The following is a 12,521-nucleotide window of genomic DNA, read 5'->3' as shown; positions in this document are numbered from 1 at the left end:
TTTAATCACTTAAACTAGTGCCGGACGTTAGTAAGGGCCCTGTGAGTACCAGTTCTTCTACTGCTGTTGTCGTTATCCACAACTGCTATCCAGACGTCATAGAGAAATTTAGGTTCCAAATCCATAATCTATTGAATAGAATCCAGCAACTTCCACATCATCCCACACCTGCCAGGGTTTCACTGGATATTTGAGAAGTGACAATGAGTGCCTGTGCTGAAAGCAAGGGCTACCTGGAGACAGGCTTGATGTTCAAGATTCGTGGGTACACGATGGGTAGTTATCGCATCAAACAAGGGACGCTGCCCCCACTCTATCCTCGGCGCTCCCTCCCCAGCTGCAGGGGCTGCTGGCCAGGGTGAGCGCGGTACTCACAGAGGTGGTGCGCGTATCGCAGGGGGAAGACGTCACAGCCGTGCACGTGATGGTACAGGGTCTTCTCGATCAGGTCCTGTGGCTCGTACCCAGTCAGCTCGGTCACCCTGGGGGAGGACGGTGGCTCCGTGAATTACAATGCCCTGCAGATTGCCTTTCATTTAAACTAACATTGGTTTTTCCAACTAATCAAGTGCTAAAAGGCTTGGGGGTGGGTGGAGAGAGTGTTGATTTTGGAAACTGAGAATGATCTTTTTTTACAAGCAAGTCTATGAGCTCCAGCCCAGTGCAGGACGCGGCACTCTTCATGAGCAGGAATGTCCTTCTGAAGCCACTGGCTGGAAGGTTTGGGATGGCTCAAAACGGTCAGTCCCTTTTCAAGGTGAAGGTTTGGGATGGCTCAAAACGGTCAATCCCTTTTCAAGGTGAAGGTCTGGGATGGCTCAAAACGGTCAGTCCCTTTTCAAGGTGAAGGTTTGGGATGGCTCAAAACGGTCAATCCCTTTTCAAGGTGAAGGTTTGGGATGGCTCAAAACGGTCAGTCCCTTTTCAAGGTGAAGTCTATCAGAGGATGCTTAAGAGTGGACTTGATACTGATATTGGGGGGAGCTACCAAGGTGAGACAGAGCTCACTCGCTGGGGTTTTTTTTGGGGGGAAAGTCCTGTGTGAAAGTTTTAAAAATTATTCTGGTAAAATATGCACAACATAAAATTTACCATTTTAACCATTTTAAAGTGTACAACTCACAATGTTGTATGACCATCACCACTTTCATTTCCAGAACATTTTCATCACCCCGAACAGAAACTCTGTACCCATTAAACAATAACTCCCCACTTCCCCCTCCCCAAGTCCCTGGCAACCTCTCTTCTACATTCTATCTCTAGTAATTTGTCTACTCTAGATATTTCCTCTGAGTGGAAGGATACAATATTTGACCTTTTGTGTCTGGCTTCTTTCACTTAACGTGTTTTCAAGGTTCATCCATGTTGTAGCATCTATCAGAACGTCATTCCTTTTTTATGGCTGCATAATATTCTGTTTTATGTAGATACCGCATTTTTTTCATCCTTTCACCTGATGATGGACACTTGGGTTGGCTCCACATCCTGCCTATTGTGTGTGCGAACCTGTAACCCTCCGTTCCACACTGGACACTGTTACCTGGCACAGTTGGTCTCAGGATGATGCTGTGATTGCGTGATTCCTGCAGGTGGGATTTAGGGAGTAACTGGAGACGTTTAAGACTCCTATCGGCGGAGGACTGTTTCCCCCCAGAACATAGTATAGTAACACCCCAAACTGTTGTGACTGAAGGTAAGGCTTAAGCTCGCTGTGGACATGGAAGCATTCTCCCTGTGCTTATTCGCCATTGCCCAGTTTTTATTCTTATCAAGCCCCAGGCATATCCATTTCCCACTTCAGTTCTTTGAAGAAGAGTGGCTCTCAGCATCCGAGACGGCCTCATCGCTAGCATTTGGATCACTCCACCCGTAGGTGAAAATTGCACGTGGCCGTGGTATCGATCCCCAGGCCATGGACGATGGTGCTGGGAGCCACGCCCTCGGAGGAGGTGCATCTTGGTGACAGATATGCAAGAACAGATGAAAGTGGAGACAAGAGGGGATTCCAAAGGAGGTGAGGCCATGGTGAGAAGTCAGTGAGGACTGAGGGTGACAGGGCCTAGGGGCCCTGCTGGCCCAGATCTGAAATGTTAGCTGTAAATTAAATGGGGAAACTTGACCTCACTTTCATTCCCTAACCCGCTCCCCTTTCTGTGGAGCTCTGCACAGGCTTTGGGTCGTAAATCTCTGCGAGCCTCATATTTCCATGGAATCACTCACTATTTGGTGTACACATTTCCATGGTGTTCCTCCAGGGCAGGAAGGAGCTGGGGCTGGAGGTGGGTAGAAAGGGAGTTTGCACAGGCCAGAGCCTCTCAGGGCTCGGGGGACCTGTCCAAGGGCCACCTAGAACTTCAGGCCCCACTGGAGTCTAACTCCGTGTGGCAGGAAAATTGAGACGTCTGGCTTCCCCCCAAAAGAAAACCAGGCATCTCTACGGTGTGGGGATGAAAGAGGCTTCCCAGACCCTTTGGATGTAAAGTTTCAGAACAACGGCCCCGAATGTGTAAATGAATCAGAAACACATGTATTAAGTTTCTCATCAAAGTACACACTGGCTTTAAAAATTAAAGGGGAAGGGAAGGGTTTGGCAGGCTGCCCTCTTGGTTTTTTCCAACCCTCTAGTGTCTGAAGACCTGTCAGAGGGATTTGCCAAACCCCAAACATCGCCGGGTTCACCCATCCTTAGCAAAAGCACCAGCTACAGTTTCAAAGTGAAATACCACAAAACCCCTATGAACCAGATTTCAGGTTACGCCGAGTTCAGTTTTGTCTGGGATTATGCTGGCGGGGGTGGGGGGACCAGCTGGGCCCTCCTGCCAGGACTCCCACCCTGGCCCCTGTGACTTTGGGGCTGCTGGGCTTCAGGCCAACCCCTTGCCGTGGGCTCTGGGGTTTGGACGTAGGAGTTGACATCACCCTGCCAGCCCATTCTACTGACCCTCCGGCACTGGGCCAGCTCCTCTGTCCCCCAGCCCAGTGGCCTTTCAAAGACCATCGAGCTGCAACCGACTGAAGACCAGAGTGTGAAGAATTCTTCAGGATCTCCTACACGACTGGGGTTCAGAAAAGACCTCAAGGCTTTGCTAAAAGCTTCCTGGTACTTAGTAGGAAGAACTGCACAGGCTTCTGTAGAGACAGGAAGTCCTCCTCGAGAGGGCCACCTTGCTTTACTACTCACCTCGAGGGTACGGCCCTTACACCCAGAAGCAGAGGCTCCCTTCAGGAGCAAGCTGGCCTCTGAGCTAAACTCACATAACCTCTTCTGTAAAGCTCCCCGATTTGTCCCTCACGTTTCAAAGCTGTGTGGATTAAACAACTCGAGAAGACCTGAAATCTCTCCTCTGGGGAGACGCCCCTCTGTCCTCTTCTAGAGGATTCACCAAGCCTCAGAGGCCTTGTCATTTCTCTGCCTCTGAACGGTTCTGAGATGCATTCACGATGAACTAGGCTAAATAGTGTCTTCACCTCTTATCCTTAACCAGGTAAGTTTATTTTTATTCCATAAATGGGTAAAATGATCAATTTTACGTCATGTATATTTTACCACAATTTTTAAAAAGTGAAAAAAAATCAATAAATCCTAGCTTCAGGACATACAGGAAAATATGTGTGTGTGTGTGTGTGTGTGTGTGTGTGTGTAAAACTTTTCTCCCAGAAAGCTCAGCTACACACACCAAAAGTCAGGAGTTGTGTCTCTGAACACTCGTTTCTGTCTGTACAGCTGAGGAATCTAAAAGGCCAAGAGGCAAAACGACTCACCTTGCAGGTATATCAGGCTTTTCACTTTTACAAATGCTTCCCAACTACTACGTAGCTTCATCTTTCCTAACATCCTTGTGAATAGCCAAATGGGCAAAGAAAATGGAAGCCCCGGGGGGCCCCGCAGGGCTGCAGCCTGCCTCGGGGGACGCACAGACGCCTCCCCAGGCCCAGTGAAACAACCGGTCAGTGCCTCTGCCTCGTCCACCCTCCCTCCTGTCTCTGAGAGGAGATTCTCCAATTGCTGGGCCTCGCCAAGTGGGAGACAGTTCTGGGGACGCTGCAACCTCGCCCTCCCCATCAGCCGGAGGTGCCCTCCCAGCCCAGACGCCGACGGGCACCTGCCGAGCTGTGGGTCCAGCCTTCCCCCCAGCGAAGGCCACCTCTCTGCTCGCTGCCTCAGCCCTGCAGGGACCGGCAGAGCTCGGCTTCCCGCCAGCTGGAGCTGGACGCGCTCCCAGTAACACACACCGCTCAGAGTGGAGACTTTCTGTTTGTTTTAAAGTCCTACCAACTTGACGGAGACACAAGGCAGAATCCTGACCTCATGGGTCTTCAAAAGGCTAACTTTTGCCCACAACACATATTTCCAGTTCAAACTCCAGTGAGATGATGAAAATATAAACAAATAAAACAAGTACCTATAAGCTGGAGAGGCCGGCCACTCCTGGACTATTGAGGTCGATACTAATTCTTTCACTAAATCTCTTTCTAATTCATATTCTTAGTACAGCTTATTGCTTGCTACATTTTGGTTTAATAGTGTAGCTTTCAGGGGCCAGTTTCCACCATCAGAGTCTTCCGGAACTCTGCAGCAGCAGGTGCCAAACTCACCTGGAATCCAGGAATATCAGCTTCAGGTCGAGGCTGGCCCTGAACATGAACATGTTGCTGTGCAGCTTAATCTCCGTGATGGCGCTGGGCGGCAGTGACTGGCCCACGGCCACCAGCCCCACGATCTGGTAGCATGAGTCGTACAGGGACATGTCCAGCATATACTGCCTGATCTTCAAGTAGCCGCTGCAGTGTATGACCTGGGGAAGCACAGGCAGGGTCAGCTGGCGGCGACCCGGAGGTCAGACTGGTACCCACTGCTCCTGGCTCTGGGCCTGCTTCTTTTCTGGAACAGGTTGGAATATTCCCCCAGCCCAGCCTCTACGGAGCCGTGCAGCCAACATGCTGACAGACATCTGATTCACTGCTCGGAAGAAATGAACTATGCTTCTTTCTTAGGAAACAATATTGTCATAAAATATAAGAGTTATCTTATGCAATTGACTATGCTCAAGTAACTCCACAAGTGAAGACTCTCTAATATAGAATGGATTTATGCATAATTAACTCATGGCCATTGCAATTAGAGGGCACAACAAAGGCATTTTGGGGAGCTAACCATTGTTCCATAATGTTCACTTCAGTAACTATAAAGCTCATCATCTCCCAATGAGATTGAATCTTGCAGTTGCTAACTTGACATTTAAATAATTTGACAAGCTGTATCACTCCAGTAAATGAAGAGTTCTTTCAGGGCAATCAAAAAAGTCCTCATTTTTTTTTTTTTCCGGCTGTGAGGCATGCGGGATCTTAGTTCTCCGACCAGGGATCGAACCCGTGCCCCCTGCAGTGGGAGCGTGGAGTCCTAACCACTGGACCGCCAGGGAATTCCCTTAAAAAAAGTCCTCATTTTGAACATATGCTTATTTTATTGTATTTACTTTATTTATAATTCAAGATTTTATCCACTTGTAATAAACACAAATCCAGCGTGGCTATATAGAAACACTTCTAATTGTTATAGCCAAGAACCATATAGGAGAAAATGTATAGTGTTCCAAATATCAAACGGAAACATTTGTACAGCCCTAAGCTTCAATACTGAAGCATTTACACAAGTTACGGTCAGTAAGATCTTTGAAAGGATCATGACCATCATAACAGCAGTGATGAACAGCTAAAATCTTAAATCCTCTTTTCAGAAACTTTCCTCCAGGATTCCTGAAAACACTCACAGTCTTTAGGGCTGGAACAAATCTTAAAATCCTTGGAGTCTATTCTCCCATTTTACTGATGAGGAAACTGAGGACAAGGTAGGTGATGGGTTTTACTTAAGATCAGACAGTTGGATGGTTAGTAAGTGTCAGAAACATCTCAGGACCCAAGTCTCCAGAAGAGTATCTACAGGGTGCAGGGTGGTGCCGGAGGCTTCCACCTCTGAGGTTTAGGGTCTGGGACAGCACATAAGAAAAGTATCTCCCAAACTACGAAACAGAGTGAGGTAATGGTCAAAGGGAAGAGCTGGCATTGAGGCTAGAAGGAGCGGGGCTGAGGAGAGGCTGAGGGGAGGCGGACCCTGGGGTGGGGAGGAGGGGGGAGGGGCATTCCAGAAAGACAGGACAAAGGACAAAGGCACAGGACTGTCCCCTCTCTCTTCACCCCACCCCTGCCTCCTTTTACACAAATTCGCCCGCAGAAAGGCTCCCATCCACCTCTAGCTCCAGAGTGGTGGGCTGATGACCCCTCTCCCGAGGCAGGAGAAAGTCTAGGCGCGGCTGCTCCAGTGGAGCTGCCCGGTGTGCACTATAGAACCGGAAGGTGCCAAGGTCAGATTCTACCCGTAGCCCCATCTACTCCTGGCCTCAGACAACGAAATCCAGCCTGCCTGGAACATCCCTGTAAGGTTCCAGCCCTCACACTCGCCGTGAGCAGCGTCCCTAGAAAGTTCTACGTTAGGCGGTGGCGCCTTCCTGTTGCAGACGTTCCTGAACGTGAAGCAAAGCACAAAGCACAGCGAAGAGCCACCGCTGCCCCCTTCCCGCCCGCAAGCCCTTGGCTCCCGGTACCTTGTATCCGCTGCAGGTCAGGCCGGCGTTTCTTTTCGCCAAGACACACTTCATTCGAAGAAAGAACGACCTCTCGATCTCATACTCTGAAAGCAGGCGTGAGGTTAGATTGGCAAACTGTCCCATGATGCTTCCCCTGACTTTATCCCAACACTCCCAATAAACCCTCTGGACCAGATCAGGCAGCCAGAGGCCTTGGCCCAGTCCACCCAGAACCCCACTCAGAGAGGCGGTGGCCAGGACCCGGGTGGGGCGGGGCGGCTGGCCCGGTCCCGGCGAGCTTCCACGTGCTCCAGAAAGGGGGAGCCCGAAACATGGCCACAGCAAGACCTTGCTAGACGCCAACCTGGGGCCAAGGTGAGGATCTATGAGCAGCGACCCAGCCCAGCTCGACCTGCCGTGGTCCCCTGACGGTGGCCACAGAGAGGCCCGGTGCCAGGAGCACCGCCTTGGCCAGCCCTGGGCGCGTGCCGAGCCTGCCGGGAAGCCCAGAACCATCTGACTGACGTCCCCCCTCTGACGACTGAGAGTCAGAAGTGCCGGCCTCTCCCTGGCAGAGGGAGCCGGCCCCAGGGCCCCTGTGGCCAGTGCGCCCACGGCCATGGGCACCGAGACTGCCCTGCATCGTGGGATGGGGCACAGGACCCAGCAGACCCACTGGGCCAGATCAAAGCTTTCACCCTCAGTTACAGCCCTGGATGGACGCCCACCGCCCCCCCCCGCCCCTTTCTCTGGCCCAAAGCCCTTCCTTCATTCCCGTCGCAGGCCTCACACACGAATCTCCGACCTCACTACTGCAAACGCGTACGTCCCCCAAGGAAACACCCTCTGCTTTAGTGAGCGGACACCAGCTCTCTGGGCACGGATGGCAGACTGTCCTCGCCCCAGGGTGAGAGCGAGGTCATTCCACTCTAAATAAACAGCTCTTTGGTGGTGGTTAATAAATTAATTTTTAAAGAAAGGTTACCACTAGGAATGGAAGCAAGGCCTTCCGCCCCTCCCTGAGGGCACTGCCCAGTGGAGCTGAGGGCATCACCTCAGAGGCCCCCCTCCCCTAGTTGGAGGGGCTGCCATATCTACCCACAGTTTCTCTGCACAGCTGGGGTCTGGAGGCAGAAGGCTTCCCTCTAACATGGCAGCCTGTCTACCCCATTTCCAGAAAAGCACGCTCAGGTGTAAAAACCATCACCCAGTAATTAACTACCCAGTTCTGGGGAGAGCCCACTTCTCACACAATTACCATAAAACAAGGAGGCCAGTTCAGACACAGAAAACCAACCCTGCAGATGAGGTGAAAACCAGGTGCTTGTGAACCTCAGAGCCTGAACACTCAGTTGGCTGTGGAAATGAGTCAGTGGGAGACCCCACGTCTCCCAGACCTTCTCCTCCTGGACTGTTGGCCCACCTTAGACGTGAACCCCACAGGAAATTGGACGGGTCTCATGATACTCCCATTTGCTGTCATTTTCTAAACACTTTTTTAAAGGCTATGACATGGAAGGGTAAAATGAAACCGGAGCTAATGGCAGAAAGCCCACTGCTGTGCAATTAACACACTGTAACTTTTTAAAACAATAACAACACATTCAATATCTTGTAAAAGCCTATAGTGGAAAAGAATCCGACAAAGAATATATATAAAACTGAATCACTCTGCTGTACACCTGAAACTGATAGAACATTGTGAATCAACTATACTTCAATTAAACACACACACACACACACACACACAACACAATGTTCTGAGGAATTCTCTAATTTTCCAGCTGTCTTTGTCCGACTTTAAACAACCCCACAGTGAAAGCAGTAGATTTGGGAGCAATGTGCTCTCCTAGCCCTTATTTTGTTGGAAATTATTTCTTCAGAGTCGTATTCCTGTTCATTTATGCAGCCGGACCATTTCCAAGGACTTAAGCACCACAGGCCATAGCTACAACTAAGCCCCCATCTCATTTCAGAAACCAAGATACCAGTCTCCCTCCTTGGTAGACACATGGTGACTATTTCTGGGGCTAGAACATGGGGGCCACAGAGCTGGATCTGCAAGGGGTTTTACAACTGAGTGTGCTATTCTGGGTTCTCTCCTCCTAGCCTCAGAATGACCCATCCCAGGAGGAAGCAATAAGAATGGAACCCATTTTTTTTTCTGTGGCTGGCTACCCCATTCTCATCACTTTTGACACTTCTTCTTTGGCATTTTGTCTCACTAGGGGATTTTGGCCGAGTTGGGATACCATAGTCCAAAGCAGACAAGAGACCCATTGGTCAGCATACTGGTTGGTCTCATTGGGCCATGAGAGGGAGTTACAAGGGCAGGGCCCCTGGAATAAGTTGTTCTGTGTCTTCCTAGCACACATGGCAATTGTAAGTTAAGGAGTCATTTGTGTGAAGACATGTTCCACACCCTCACTGAACAGCCACGCCACAACTGTTCTAACAGGGTGCTTAAAACAGCGGGGACCAGGTTAATACGTGCTAGATGTTGGGACTGTCCAGAGAAAACTCTTGTCGCCAAATGGAGACAGGTCAGCAAGACGGACCTGCCTCATCCGTCTAGACCAAGGCTTCTTCACTGACTCGTGCTGTGGCACAAAACCTGCAGATCCCCACTCAGAATAACGTTTCTGAGAGCATAAAATATATGAGATTACAAAGGGGATCAGCTGTATTGAAAAACATCGAAATATTCAAACAAGTGGTGCTGTAGTTATAAATGTGCTACTTTATTAACACGTTAAATAACAAGATCCTGCAGCACACTCACAGCTCCTGAAATTTCAAAGTAGTGGTGAGCATAACCGATATGTTTAAATACCTGAAACAACCATAAGGTGAAATGAAAATATCTGTGAATTTTGTTGTAGGCAAAGCCACAGGTACTTGTGACAGTAAGATGGCTTACTGTCTACAATCTACGAGCAAAGGAAATGATAGATTTCACCTAGAGGGAATAAAGATGTAATTTTCCCCATGCAATTTCATGGCCCCCCTGAGTTTTATCCTCGGACGCTCTGGTTAAGAAGCCCAGGTCTAGACCTGTGTCGCTGGCATTCTAAACCAAGAGCACCTTGGGGTGGAAGCCTTGGACCACTTTTCTCTGTCTCCTACCGTGCCCCTCTCACAGTCTCTGGCACGTGAAAGGGGATCAGTAGTTGCTTTAAAGGACAGAAGCATAAAAACAAATCCCCACTTGGTGGACCCCGCGTGTTTGCTGGAGAGGCCTGGCTGGGCATCATGGGAAACTAAGCCCTAGGGTCACAGCAAAGAGCATCGTGCAGCGTTCATTCTGGTTTCTTTTCGTCTGGAGGAAATACCTTGGAGCAGGTGATGGTGAAGAGGCTGGTGGGCTGCCAGGACAGCAGTCATCTCATCGTGATCAGAAGGATGGATGTACTCGTAAATGCTGTTGCCCGTGAGCTCCACCTGCCGCGGAAAGGAAGGGAGGGGTCAGGAATCTTCTCTAGGACTTCGGGGAGGTGGAGAGGTGAAGGTGTCAGGTGTATTATAGGTACGCACCTGCCAGGGAGAGACAGGACCTTGATCTCTGCACACAACCCACACCTTACCCTCACACAGAAATGTTTGCCTTTTCTCAGTCAGCGCCCAACTGTCTCCCAACAAGGCCAGGGGGGTCCCGAGCAGGAGTGAAGGCTGGAAAAGGTGCACTATGGAGCGGGGGACCCTCCTGGCCTGGGGAGTATCCTTCACAAGGGATGCGGCTTAAATCAGACCGGAGCCAGCCCCATCCTTCACCTGCTGCCTGTGGGGACTGGTGGCCAGGAGACCAGTGGCCACGTCCAGAGCAGGGTCCCTGCGACAGCTCGTGCGCACGGAGGCTGAGCAGGGGAGCCTCGGGGGCACCCTGTGCTTGAGGAAGACTCGTCCCCAGCAAGGTCCTTTCCTTCGGCCCCTGCCGGGCCTTTCACGTGGGCAGAAACCTGTCTGTGGCCTTCCTGGTCCAGGGTGACTGTGCTAGTCCCACGGCTCCCGCCCTTGGGTGCGGCTGGGTGGCTGAGTGACCTCTGGGAGGCTGCGGGCCACTCCAGAGAGCCACATGACCTTGGGGCTGCTCCGCCGACATTCGGACACCACCTACTTCCAGACACACCCCACAGAGGACAGCACGCAGGCCTAGAGGCCATGTCCCTGTTGGACTGGACCCTGCTTTGCGGTCACGAGCGTTTCCAGGAAAGCACCATAGTTACGATCTTTCCACAGAGGTCCCCGGAGACTCAGGTCCTAACCTTGAGAATTTTTGATTGTTCTCCCAAACACAAGTGTCATGATAGGGGATGACAGAGATTCTCAGGACCTGGGCCCCTCACCCATCGGAAGATGGGCAGTGGCATAGAATGTTCCAGAAACTACCACCAACGGTGCAGCCTTCTGAGCAGTGGGGGTGGGGTGGGGGGGTGGATCCTCTTTCAGAGATCAGCAGTGCAGACAAGGACGGTGAGTCAGCGCACCTAGAGTACTGGGGGTGGGGGGCCAGTGATGGTACTCCTACTACAGCCAGTGGGAGCCCCGCAGCCCAGTTCAGGAAGATGCCGAGAGCCTGAGGAACTGCCTTGGCGTGGCCCAGAGCCTTGGGTGGGTCTGGGGACTTTCTCAGCCCCGCCCCCAGGGGACAGGGCGAGATCAGAGAGCAAAGCCAGGCTTGTCCCAATCACCCCCTCGTTATTTTTAAGTGTGTCTTGTCGCCTGTTTTTTTGGCTGCTCTCAATCGGAGCAGAGACTCAATCCTCGGTAAAAGGGCAGCCCTGACGGCGCCACCTCACACAGCAGGGCAGCCCCAGCCTGGCCGTTTAATGGAGAGGTTGTCCCAGGAGCCACCGTTCCAAATCAGCGTCAAGGCCATAATCTCTTTACTCGGGACCAGGGGGCCGCAGAGAGGTGAAGTCAGTCCCACTCCACCCAGCCACTTCTCCCAATGTGTTAAGATGTGTGAGTTGCCTTTTAATTCAGAACAAGTTATGTTTCTGGCCTGCTAAGTAATCTTGTCCCTAAAACAGGTTTCACAGTTCTATTTTCTGCATTATTCATGGAATGTTTTTCCCAATATTATACAGAGCAACGGAGAGAATCCTCTTACAGAAATGTTCCCTCTCCACCTCCCCAGCCTGGCACTTTGCTAATGACCCAAATGGATATTTGTCTATGTAAAAAGTTACTACAGGATTTCATTAAAAATAAAAGAATAAAAACGAAATATCCTTCTTTTAAGTCAGTCCTGTTAATCCTTAAAAAGTTTAAATAAATTAGCAACACTCAAGTCAGCCATTTGGGACGGGACAATCTCCTTTTTCCTGAGGGCAGCCCTAGAGATGTTGTCCGGTGGACAGTGATAGAGGCTAATAAATAAGGGAGCTATTGTTTAAATTGATGCACAATTTCAATGGTTTATTTTAAAAACGAAAAAATAAAAAATAGAATTTTTGTGTGTGTTGGCCTATCATTTCTCCCTTACCCAGGTTTTTAGAGAAAAATGACAATTCTGGTTTGCTCCAAGTTCTCTTTGAGAAAAAAGTAACTGATGTCTTTTTAGAGAAACATCTTCATACGTTTGCAAAAAGACTTGCATCTGGGCTCATAGGGATTCGATTTGCGTTTTAATCCCAAAGTAGCTTCATCTGTTTCCAAAGATCCCATTCTCATCACATGCCTTTGGAGAGTGAGAAGAGTGAAGGTCCATGAATTAAAAGGCTTGATTTTCTGAATACTTGGGTTAGTGATAAACCTCTAAGGCTGTCTAGCAAGTAAAGTAGGCTTCAAATAACGGAAATGCTTTAAAGACAAATTTTGGAATGATAAAACAGTGCTGACCTTGACTTAAAATTACGGTTGACATGGTGTTTCCTGTATTGACATATCTATTCGTGCTTTTGAATGCTGAAAGAAATGTGACTACCTCACCAAAAA

General features: G+C 50.0%; 1 protein-coding gene across 2 annotated transcripts in view; it reads right to left on the bottom strand.

Annotated features, from left to right (window-relative positions):
• SIM2 (SIM bHLH transcription factor 2) overlaps positions 1-12,521 on the bottom strand; it is a 49,347-nt gene that overhangs the window by 17,042 nt on the left and 19,784 nt on the right. For both annotated transcript variants that reach the window (XM_059921514.1, XM_059921513.1), the window contains exons 4-7: positions 9,917-10,025; positions 6,603-6,688; positions 4,597-4,796; positions 376-482 (exon numbers count right to left, since the gene is read on the bottom strand). In XM_059921514.1, the coding sequence (XP_059777497.1) occupies positions 376-482; positions 4,597-4,796; positions 6,603-6,688; positions 9,917-10,025 (502 nt within the window). The remainder of the gene's footprint in view (positions 1-375; positions 483-4,596; positions 4,797-6,602; positions 6,689-9,916; positions 10,026-12,521) is intronic.

Source organism: Balaenoptera ricei, chromosome 4, assembly GCF_028023285.1.
Source record: "Balaenoptera ricei isolate mBalRic1 chromosome 4, mBalRic1.hap2, whole genome shotgun sequence".
NCBI lineage: Eukaryota > Metazoa > Chordata > Mammalia > Artiodactyla > Balaenopteridae > Balaenoptera > Balaenoptera ricei.
This window is presented reverse-complemented; position numbering and strand designations above follow the sequence as displayed.